The sequence below is a fragment of the Mauremys reevesii genome, linkage group 3, assembly GCF_016161935.1.
Source record: "Mauremys reevesii isolate NIE-2019 linkage group 3, ASM1616193v1, whole genome shotgun sequence".
NCBI classification, from domain to species: Eukaryota; Metazoa; Chordata; order Testudines; family Geoemydidae; genus Mauremys; species Mauremys reevesii.
The window spans coordinates 127,548,112-127,560,459 of NC_052625.1; the positions used below are offsets into that span (position 1 = coordinate 127,548,112).

The window sequence follows — 12,348 nt, forward strand, 5'->3', positions numbered from 1 at the left end:
GGGCTTTGTTCTACAGAGGTCCTCTGTGACTTACTCCCGAATCAGCTGGCTGGAGTCCTCCTTGTCTTCAGAGCCTTTCCCTGCTCTGTGCTTCCTGGTCCATTTTTTCCATGTTGGAGTTGTGGCTGCTTTGGTGGGTAGGGGATCCCACATGCCTATGTGACTCATAGCCCGGAGAACTGATTGAGGTTAGGGTCAGCTGGCGGTGTGCAGCCTGGGCACAACTTACCATCTGCTGAGTCCGGTGAGGCTGCTTTACAAATGGAGCACTGCTTGGATTTGACCTGAGCCAAGACTTCTGAGGTTTGCATGTGGCAGGAAGCATTATTAGCACAGAACACTCCCGTTCAGCCAGTTCTTTGCCCACAGGATCTGATATCTCCCCATTGGCTGAGGAGACCTTGATTTTCTGACTCGATATTACTGAAAATGGAGCCTCCACTTTAGCTTCCATCAGGACTGGGCATTCTCTCACAAAGTCCTTTTTCTCCATCCAGATCTGGCCTAGCTTCAATTGGCAGCCTGGCTATTGAGAGAGAAGAACTTGTATCACTGGGCCTGTCCTACAAAGTCATCAAGACTGCTTTCATCTAGGAGAATATTGACACAAAGCATATTCCTCTATCTGGTCCAGATTCAGTAGCTGGTGCCAAGAGCACAGTGCCAATCCCAGAAATCCAGAATCCCAGCCATTTTGGATTTTCTCCAAGAAGGTTTCAATAGATGTCTTCAGCCCAGCACCATAGCACGTCAGGTGTCTATTCTTCATAGCATTTGTAGGATCCACTGGCTCCCTAGCAGAAAACCCCCGGTAACCAGATTTCTTAGAGCAGTCTGGCTAGCTAGGCAGCGGACAGACCACTCTTCCCAAAAGGGGACCTACCACCCATGTTGAGAGCCTTGATAAGTTATCCCTTTGAACATCTGACTTCAGGGCCAGCATTCTACCTACCTTTCAAAACTTGCTTTCTGATAGCCATCGCATCTAGCAGGCAAGTGTCAGAGCTAGCAGACTTATTTATGAAAGTATGTATTCACGAGAACATTGGAATCATTTCTTGCTAAGATGAACTCTTCCTTCCACACTTCCCAAGATGCTGTTCTTCCCTTGTTCTGCCCAAGACCACAGCATCGGACAGAAAAAATGTGGCACACCTTATTTGTCAGAAAAGCTCTCTACCTCAAATCCATGAGAAGGTCAGGAGTCCTATTCATGTCCTTCCATTCAAAATACCAAGGACTCATGAGTTTCCACATCGTTCACTGCTAGATGGATTAGGCTATTCATTGTGGAGGTTTACAAGCCCTTCCTGTTCTGGAAGGAATCAAAGTGCAGTCCACAAGAGCCCTAGAAACCTTTTGGAGGGCAGAACAAGCAAGTGCATTCACCTCAGAAATATTCAAAGCGAGCACTTGGTCAACAACTAACACTTCATTATGCACTATAGGGTGGACTTTCTGTCATCTGCAGGGACCTCCTTTGGCAAGAAGGTGCTGCAGGCAGTGGCTAAGAAATAATATTGCCCTTTGATCAATTCTTTCAAGGTTGGGGTACCTTCTCTGTCTTTCTCCTGATGACGTCTTCCATAACTCTCTCTATATCTGTTCACTGCTTGCTACTTCCCATATGTCCCAAATTGTGGGAGATACTGGGCTGCAGAATGGAAAAATGTATTACTGATAATTTCCTTTCTGGTAGCAGTGTCAGCCCCACCTAAAAGCTGCTTTTTCCAGGCACAGCCCCCTCCCAGGTCTGTTTTTAACCCTTCAGGGCAGGAACAGGGAATCACTCTGCTACAACACCCTTTGCCTTCTGTGTCCATAGGCTTGCTTATTGACAGTCTACATGTCAAGCAAGCACAGTCTGAACAAATTGATCTTGCTCCCACACAGAGTTCTGGCTTCTCTCTCCTGGTGGGAAAACAGGGAGATGGTGTGCATGGGGTTTCCTTTTATCCTTCCCCCACCCACAGAAAGACTGATTACCGATGCTTCCTTACCAGAGCGGGGAGCCCATCAGGATGAACGCATAGCATAGGCTACCTGGACCCACCAAAAATCCCAGTTGCACATAAACCTTCTAGGGCTGTGTGCACTGCATGAAGCCTACAAACAATTCCTACCATTTATTTGGACCTTACATATTCAAGTCATGTCGGAGAAGGTCAATGCTAGGGGTGCACAACACATTAGCAGACAGCCTCAGCAGACATTTCTCCAGAAACCACAAGTAGGAGCTACATGACTCAGTAGTAAGAGCATCCTTCAGCAGTGGGAATTCCTGTCTTGGGATCTCTTTGCATCTTAAGAGAACAAGAAATGCTGGATCTAGTGGTCCAGGACAGCTCAGGCCACAACTCTAGAGAGGATGCATTTCTATTTCAGTGGCTGGGACAACTGATGTATGCATTTCCACATATCCCTTTTATCTCAGTTCTGAGGAAGATCAAAGAAGATGGCGCATCAGTGATTCTGATTGCTCCCTGGTGGCCCAGGCATTTCTGGTTCCGAGTATTCTCCAGATGTTCTCACATCCATGCCTCCACATTCAGCTGTTCTCAGCCCTACTGACTCAGTTCAAAGGCAAGATCAAACATCCAAACCCAGCATCACTCCATCTAACAGTGTAGTATTTGGATGGACGACAGATCTAAAAAAGTCGTGCGTGGAGGCAATACAATCCATCATTAACAATAGTAGGAAAGATTCCACTAGGAAATGCCACACAGCAAAATGGAAAAGATTCTTTACCTAGAGCCACCGTCATCAGAAGCATCCACAATCTCCATTATTCTGGGTTATCTTCTCTCTCTAAAAATGTAATAGCTATCCATCAGTTCCTTGTGAGTATACTTGGCAACCATTAGCACTGTGGACAGCCATTCAGTCTTTGCTTATTCTACTACAGTAAGGTTTCTGAAGGGACTGATCCAAATCTTCCCTCCAGTGCTGAAACCTACCCTAACATGAGACCTCAGTCTTCTCCTGCCAGCATTGATGAATGCTCTGTTCAAACCCTTAGCCTCATTTAATTCATTCGTCTGTGAAGGTTGCATTGCTGGTTGCGATCACCTCAGCCAGAAGTGCAGGTGAGTTGGGGGCTATACGGCCTTCCATAAGGATAAGGTTTCCTTGAGGTTACATCCTAAATTTACGTCTAAATTAATTGCAGAATTCCTTCTGAACCAGGTCATCCACATATGTGTCTTCTATCTGAAGCTTCAGGCCACCAGAGAGGACAGGAAGCTCCACACTCCGGATGTCCATTGCGCTTTAGCCTTCTATCTACAGAGGATGAAATCCCTCAGAAAATGTCCCAAACTGTTTGTCTCCTTTGCTGAATGCATGAGAGGAGAAGTTATCTCCTCACAGAGACTGTTGAAATGAATATTGGGCTGCATCCTGCTGTGTTATGAGCTGATAGCAACCCTTCCTCCTCAAGGCATGCAGCCTCACTTGACTAGAGCACAGGCTGCAATGTTCCTCTCCTAGAAATTTGCAGAGCAGCACAGCAGCAATGTGGGGCTCCATTCATACATTTGTGAGACATTACACTTTGGTTTAGGCCTCTTTGGCAGACACATCTTCAGGCAGAGCGCTTCTTCATTCTGGGGTACAACAGAGTTCCTTGTGTCCTCCTCCTTAATGAAAATTGCTTGAGAGTCACTTCAAATGGAATACCATAGGGACCATCACTCAAGGAAGAAAAGAGAGTTACTTACTTTGTACAGTATCTGGACTTCTTCGAGATGTGTGATTCCTATCTGTATTTCACTATTCACCCTCCTTCCCCTCTGCTGTAGAGCCTTATCCTATGGCTATTCATGGTAGAAAGCTAACTGGAGAGGTGGTTAGCCTGCTCCACCTCTTATGCCCTTGGTTGGGAGCACAAGGAGAAGTAACATCCTGTACCTCCTATTCCAATCCTGGCCCTATACTAAGCAGTGACTTTAGTAATGCAGACATTGCTTTTGAGGGTTCAGTCTCAATGTCTGGATATTAATGCATTTTAAATTATGCATACATGCACAAGCTTGACCTACAATACATTTTTGAGAAGTCCTGTGTCTTGGTTCTATACCAGTAGCATACTACATTTATGTAAGTTATGAAAGTCATAGTTTTACGGAATATGAACAAAATTTTGTGAATAAAACATTGTGTTGCATTGATGTCTAAGTGAAAGCTGAGTGTTAAAAACAAAATATTTTTCAGTTGCTAAGAAGTTTGCAAGTGTCTATGGGTTAATGCGCTTATCTGTGGGAGATGCTATACGACTAGTGTTAAACAATCAGCCAGAGAGCGAGTTGGCACTTATGTTAAAGTGGCATCTTCATAAAGGACTGACTGCACCTGATGAACTGGCCATCCAGGCTCTAGAAGTGGCTCTGATGGATCATGTGTGCAGCACTGCTGGGTAAGAGGTTTGTCTGTTTGTTTTTGTAAGATAACATTTTCATAAGGATTGATTTGCATAACCATAATGAAATAAGTGGTTTCACTAAAATATGTCAATGGAACCAAAAATTTGTCCATTAAGAAGTTACACTTTGGTCCTGTTCACAGTGGAGCACAAACCAGTCTCTCCACTTCAGTCTTCAAAAAGAATTTTCAGGCATGATTTTCTACAATTCTCAAGTAAGAATATTTCACTTTCCTCCTTTACCTTTAATATTTCACATTTTCTGAAAGACATGTTTTCAACCAAAATTACAGTATTTCATTCTACACTGAAAATTCCTATTTCTTTCTCAATTTTGATGTCTTCCCCGTCTGAGACATGAGGACTGCACCTCTTACTACAAATACCAGTGGCAACGCAGACTTATCCATATAGCTCTGGGACTCCACTGTACCTGTTCTGCCCTTGCACAAGTTTTTTTCTCTCTGGTAGTGCAGACTGACAGTTCAGTGCTCTCATTTTGTTTTTTTTAGGAACAGCCAGCAAATAAAATCTGTCTTCTGTCCCCTAACCTCTATGGAATCCAAGTTTCTAGTAGGCTGTCCCCAGAATTGAACTGCCTGCCAAGCTGACCAAAGTTAAGAATCATCCCACTTCTTTATCTCTCCCACAAGCTCCAGCTCCTCTCCCAAAGAAGGGTAATTCTCACAGGACAGGACAACACCTAATTGATCTCTGACATGCATTTTTGAGCTTTGAGATCAGGATTGCATAAGCTTCCCTTGATGTGAAGGTGTTGGAATGTTTTGGTGTATGTTGGCCCACCAATGCCTCATATAGATTAGGCAGACCTTGAGTTAAAGTAGCAGTTGTTGATTTAGATGTTATTTCTTTGGAACCTAATCCTGCTCCAGTCAAATTGCTAATTATGTAGAGGACCAGTGGGGATTGTGGATCACTATAAATAAATAGATAAGATCTCATTATTTAAAACTCCAACTTCAAATGACTCTGAACTGCCAAGTTGTGCACATCACCAGGCTATGTAACCATGTGTTCCTACCTTTTATGCTTGGCCTACCTCCTCCACTCCCTCCAATTTTTGTTACATCCACTTCCTATATTTTGTATTACATTTTATTGTAAACTCTGGGATGGAGGCTGTGTCTTCCTATAGTTTTGTACAACCCCTCGCTCAATGGGACTTCAATCTTGATTGGGGTCTCTGGACAGTACTGTAATACTGCTGCTAATTGTTATTAATAATAGCAAATTTCTCATGCACTGACTTGAGGGGGTAGTACCACACCCTTGGTATCTTTTTTTGCTGTAATTAAAAATACGTTCTTGCTATTTACTGTTTAGTCTTAATGGTAAATTAGGAACTGACAGTTTTGTTTAAACCTGTATTCATGTTTCTGTTTTCACACAGAGTTGTTATTGATGGATATCCTGTAACAAGAAAACAAGTAAACATCTTGGAAGCAATGAGAATAATTCCAGTGAAAATCTTTGAGTTACAAGTGGATGCAAAGGAGCTTTTTAGAAGAGCACTGATAGACAAGGAAAGCACTGACAGGTAGCAATGCTAGCAAAGAGTGATGATTTTATCCATGTAAATCTTATCGTCTCTCTCAAGTATCAATTTAAGTACTCATATGTCCCTCATCAAAATAATATCTGAGTGCTGCTGAAAGTGACTACCAAAAACTGTATCTGCTAGCCTTGCTACTGGATTTTATTATTCACCCACAAAAGAGTTATTAGTGTCAGTAAAACTGATACTTAACTGACTCTAACATTATCTGTCTCTTTTCCTTGAGTAAGAGTTCTAATTGTAGGCCTTTTTAAAGGTCAGGAGTAATGTTTCATTTCTTCAAATTACAGTGCACAAATTATTTATCTAAACCAGTGTTTCTCAACTTATTACACTTGTGGGCCCACAAAGTGTAACCTGGACTGCAGGGGCCAGGTGGCAAGGCAGTGGCAGCCTGGACCCCGCTCCCCCCGTCCTGTGGGCCAGCGACCCCGGGAGCTGGCCAGTTACCCTGATCCCGGAACTCACATAGAATTGCCAACTTTCTAATCGCACAAACCCAAACACCCTTGCCCGACCCTCTGCTCCGCCCCTTCCCTAAGGCTCCTAGGCCAATGGAAACTGCAGAGTCGGTGCTCAGGGAGGGGCAGAACACGGAGACCCCCTACCCCCTCCGAGGGGCTTCAAAACATGCTGGCCACTTCTGAGAGTGGCATGGGGCTACGGCAGGCAGGGAGCCTGCCTTAGCCCTGCTGCACTGTCGGACTGTTCATTTGCATAACAAAAAAAATAACCTAGAACTATCTTTTTGCAAGAGTTTTTTACAACTCCCATTTTTAATTTCAAACAAGTTATATTTTATAGGCTTAAATCTGCCCAATTGTGCAATCTGAATAATTACTAAAATTACATTAAGAGCCTTATCTTATTGCTTTAAAAAAATCCCTAATATGTACTTTTGGCACTGTTTAAATGAAGAACCAGGATACTCTATGCATTTAAACTAGATATTTATACTTTTCAGGATACAGTACTTGCAGCTGTGTTCTAATCCAGTTTGCTCTGAGAGTTTCACATAACATCCCAGTTTGAGATTAGATTATTTTTTAATTAGATAAAATATATATAATTTTCTGAGTTTGGAACTTGCATGTCCCCTAAACATATTAGAAAATTATGGCTCCTTATCTCCAAACAAGAATCTGATGCTCACTTGACTCTTTTGGACCTTGATATCACAAATTTCCAGTTCAGATACTGGATGCAGGATTGTGCCTACCACCACACCAACGCTCCCATCTTAAAAGGCTCACAAGACTTTGTTTAGACTAGGATTTAAAGGCATATTATTAGAATGTGTCCATAAACGTGTAATATATCCTAAAAGTCCTCTTCAAAATATTAAGGCTAAAGTCAGGAAATAAACAGATAGGGCGTAATGTTCTGAATTTTGCTTGTTTTCTGGACACCCACTTGATTCCTCAGAATTGTGTAATGATAAGAACGAAAGACAATTTTTTCTGTATTAATGACAATACAATTCTTGATAACAGAGCTGTATTTCCTCAACAGTGCTCTATAGTTTCAATAAGCGTAATTTAAAAAATATTGATAGTGAACTCTAATGTATACATTTTGACATTCTATCAGATAATCATCATCAGGGAAAATATATATTTTGTATGTTTTTTATTCTTCTTATGTCAATGCTGTTTCTTAAATCATTGTTATTTTTTATTTTCTTCAGTCCACCATACCCTATACATGACAGCTCACAGATTCTAGCTATTCAGAACTCCTGCTATAAAAAGCAAATTGATGCTATTAGGACATACTACGAGAAGGAACATCAGAACTGGTGTGTGGTTGATGCATTCCGCAGCAAGTGGTGGGTCTGGAACAAAATATTTGAGGAAGTTCAGGTGATCATTAAACAGATCCAGACATATTTGGAAAGAATAAGAGAAGGTAAAAGAAGAATTGCTGTTTTAAAATAGTGCTTGCTGCTTTGTAATTGTAATTTAAGGAATGCATTGTGTCACATTTAGATTCAATTTTAATTTGCTTCAAATTATCCAAAGCAATAAAGCCCAGGCAAAAACATTTTAAGCTGGATTTAAGTTTCAGAGCACATTTCAGTTACTTAGTAGTAATAAAAGTCTTACAAGAAAATAGTACTTATTAGATTTTTTTATATCTTGACTACACTGGGAAAATACATCATCAGAAACTAATAAATGTTATCTAATATGATACAAAACACAACTCATATAGTTGCATGTGGGGAGGGATAGCTCAGTGGTTTGTGCATTGGCCTACTAAACCCAGGGTTGTGAGTTCAATCCTTGAGGGGGCTATTTGGGGATTTAGTTGGGGATTGGTCCTGCTTTGAGCAGGGGGTTGGACTAGATGATCTCCTGAGGTCTCTTTCAACTCTAATATTCTAGATAGAACATGATAGTTGGTCATGTTTAATGCTATTGGGTTTTGAACATGAGTCTCTTGTCCACACCATTTTACATTATGTTAACAAAGAGCTTGTCTACATGGTGAAGTAATGCAGTCTACAGGGGTGTGATTTCTAAAGCCTACTAATGAGTTACGCATTAATTGGCCCATGTAGATCCTGCTGGTGCACACTAAAAGTTCCCTAGTGCGCTTTAACACGCACAGCACTATGTTAAAGCGCTCTAGGGGACGAGGTAAGCAGTCATGGAGTAAGAGGAAATGGCCTCCCGTGGATCAGTAACTGGTTAAGAGATCGGAAACAAAGGGTAGGAATAAATGGTCAGTTTTCACAATGGGAAGAGCTAAATTGCAGGGTCACCCAAAGATCTATATTGGGACTTGTGCTATACAACATAATCGTAAATGATCTGGAAAAGGGGGTAAACAGTGAGGTGGCAACGTTTGCAGACGATACTCAAGATCGTTAAGTCCAAAGCTGATTGTGAAGAGTTACAAAGGGATCTTACAAAACTAGGTGACTGGGCAACAAAATGGCAGATGAAATTCAATGTTAATAAGTGCAAAATAATGCACATTGGAAAAAATCATCCCAACTATACATATAAAATGATGGGGTCTAAATTAGCTCAAAAAAGAGATCTTGGAGTCACCATAGATAATTCTCTGAAAATATCTGCTGACTGCAGCAGCAGTCAAAAAAGCTAACAGAATATTAGGAACCATTAGGAAAGGAAATTGATAATAAAACAGAAAATATCATAATGCCACTATTTAAATACATGCGATTCTAGTCATCCCATCTCAAAAAAAAGATTTACTAGAGTTGGAACAGGCAAGATATGTTTTGCCAGAGGATGGAATTTGATAACAAAGTGTCTCTGCAAGTCCTGCCTCCACTCCCTGGCTTCTTCATGGAAGAAGCCTGAGTGGATGGGCGGGGTGAATGGGAGTGCTTACTATTTGGGAGTGTAGTGAGTACACTGATTCTATTGTAGTTTTTAAAGACTGCATGCATACAAAGCATCCATATACAATCTTCACATTTTTATTAAGTTTAAATACATGAATAAATAAATCCCTGGCCTCTCTGAGGAGACAATCCCATTTAGACAAATCTGCTAGCAGTAGGAGGATAAGAGCTGGTGCCTGAGATCCAGGAACACAAAAGCAGAGGCAGATATTTTCTCTTCTTCCAAATGTAACTGGGGTGAGGGGTGTAAGTGGCGAACTAACATAATATGCATTGATTTGGTATTAGTATGAGTACATAATAAATGTTACTTAAATTGGTTTGTTGTTCTGTGGGGAACAAATTGCTATTCTTTGGGGATCAAATACAGTCCTGGCATAAACTGACACATTTTAATTGTTGAGTTATCTTACACCAGGGTTGAGTTTGGCCACAGCTATCCTTGAGGATGGTGCAATGTAAGTTAGAATGCTTGTGGAGGAAAGACATGCTGCTTTATTTTACACCCTCCTTGTGCTTCTCCTGTTACAGCCCTCATATTGGCACTCAAACTTCAATCTTCTAAACTTCAGTTATAACTCAAATAATATTTAATTCCTCTTTAATCTAGAATTTGAATGTCAAGGCTTTTAAAATATAAATTGGATTTTCTTAGATATTTTATGCCAAAAGATCTTGAATAACTCTGTTAGCTAGACCCTCAAGTTTGTAAGACTGGGGTGAATAAATGAGAGTTTTTAATCACATTCTAATTTAAACTCATTCTCATCCATGTCAAGAAATCAAATAACAATTGAAATGTTCCTTTGCATCAGAGGAATGAAACAGTACACCTGTAATGCTAAACTACCTCAAAGAAATCTGACTAATAAATTAATCATGAGTAGGCTCTTGCAACATTAGCTATTGTATTTCTTAAGTAATTGCTAAAGAAAAGATTACCAACATAAATTAATAAAATATTTTGCAACCTAGTTACTTTAATAATCAAATTATTTATAAAGATTGCCAGTTTGTGATTCTCATCATTGAGTATAAGCGTTACATTTCCACAATGAATATAATCCTCAAAAACGGCAACATTTTGTACTGCATATGAAAAATGTTTAAAAGTTACAAAATAACATTTTATTCCATTATCGACAGGAAAAGCAGCCAGTATTGCTGATTTATGTATCACACCCCAAGAGCTGCAGTCTCGCCTGGGAGAGTTTGGACAATACTGTCCTGTCAGCCTCGCAAAAAAGGGTGAACTGGTTGACTGCTCTGTAACCTCATCATTGCAGTCTGCAGCAGAGTTTCGAGGACACTATTACAAAATGGCTTCGCAGGTGGAATTGAATGTGAGTATCCAAGGGGCTCAATGGCCTCAGCAAGGTTGGAATAGGATGAAGGGTAGCTTTACTAGGAGCAGGTACTGCACCTGTGAAAGATAGGGAAGTAGCAGCAAGAAAGAGCATCAGAGCCAGAATGCAATAAGCCACATCTTGTGTAGCTTGTATAATGTTTATATAATGCTATGTTTCTTTCGTAATACAAAAGTTTATTTTCTCTTACTACAGAAATTCTTGAATGCACCAGAGTTGTATGTGCCACCATTAGCACCTCATCCTCTTCCCTCACCAGATATGCTACCAAAGAAACTGACAATGGCAGAAGTGAAGGCCTTATTCCCTAAAAAGGCTGAAATGCAAGGATACTGTCCAGTCACTTACCTAGATGGAAAACAAAGGTAAACGCTTACATTTCCCAGAATATTTATTTTTTTAAAAAAGTACCCTGACAAAGTACTGCTTTTCTCTTTTCAACAGGAACAATAATTACAATTCTTTACATTGCAAAACTTTTGTAAAATAAACTTTTGAAACCCACTGGCTTCGGTCTTCATTATGAACCTGAAACATTGAAGAGATTGCACAAAACCTAAAGCAGGCTAAACCATCATAGATTTGTGTTCCCCAAAAAACCAGAGTTCCTACTCCTGTTTTTTGCTACTGTCTAGTGAGGTCCAGTAGCCTTCCATCCTTCATTCCTTCTGATATTTTCAAAGGGCTGCCTATGAGACTGCTCCAATCTTTTTCTTCTATGGTGGGTGAATGGGCAGCCAGTAGGCCATCTCTCCCCTCCACAAGATCTATAAGTGTGTTTTAGGGACTGGTGACATGACTGGTCCTTTTGCTTTCTGCAGTAGTGGTAGTTAAAAACTCTGCTGCTTTAGCTGCTGTTGATGCCATATTAGCCCTCATTCTGATGCTGAAAGATATCCTACTAATTTGAAATTCTGTTAAAATGGGTGTGGTCTGAAGTATTTCTAATGAGCAGAATGAGGCCAGCAGGTGGAGAGCAAACAGGTTTGTTATTCCTGCAAAGATCTTTCCTGGAGCTAAGGAGCAGACCTACTAGCAGGCCTTCTGAAACAAGTAGGGAAGAGAGTTGACCAGATGGCTACCTCTTGAAGACTTTGGGAGATAGATTGGGGGAGGTTCTTATACTGTAAGCTCTTTGAGGCTGGGACTGTATCTTCTTTTGTATCTTGTACAGTGCAAAGCTTATTATTGTCACTTAATACATGATAGATAAGGCTAAGATTATGTCATGGAGCTCACGGAATCTGTGACTTCCAGCGTCCTCTGACATTTTCCGCTTCAACCCTGGGGTGGTGGGGCTGGAGCTGACAGCCAGCAGCGGGGTCCTGGAGCTCTCAGCTGCCACAGGCAGCGGGGCCCACTGCAGCTCCCAGCCATTGTGGGGGTGGGCGGGGGGGGAGGTGCAGGGCTACAGCTCCCAGCCACTGCAGGCGGTGGGGGCACCCCAGAGCTCTCAGCCACTGTGGGTGGTGGGGGGAGGACCCTGGAGCTCCTAGATACCGTGGGGGACAGGGCACCCCCAACTCCCAGCCACCATGTGGGGCCCTCACAGATCCCAGCTGCTGCGGGTGGCAGTGGGAACCTCGGCACTCTCAGCCACCAG

At 41.6% G+C, this 12,348-nt stretch overlaps 1 protein-coding gene across 8 annotated transcripts in view; it reads left to right on the forward strand.

Moving 5' to 3' along the window:
* AK9 (adenylate kinase 9) overlaps positions 1-12,348 on the forward strand; it is a 219,026-nt gene that overhangs the window by 192,525 nt on the left and 14,153 nt on the right. For 5 of the 8 annotated variants that reach the window (XM_039529143.1, XM_039529146.1, XM_039529142.1 and 2 more), the window contains 5 exons: positions 4,216-4,417; positions 5,835-5,981; positions 7,687-7,907; positions 10,525-10,721; positions 10,941-11,110. In XM_039529143.1, the coding sequence (XP_039385077.1) occupies positions 4,216-4,417; positions 5,835-5,981; positions 7,687-7,907; positions 10,525-10,721; positions 10,941-11,110 (937 nt within the window). Of the gene's footprint in view, positions 1-4,215; positions 4,418-5,834; positions 5,982-7,686; positions 7,908-10,524; positions 10,722-10,940; positions 11,111-12,348 lie in introns of those variants that run through there. The other 3 variants (XR_005595877.1, XR_005595879.1, XR_005595878.1) reach the window with 3 other exon arrangements.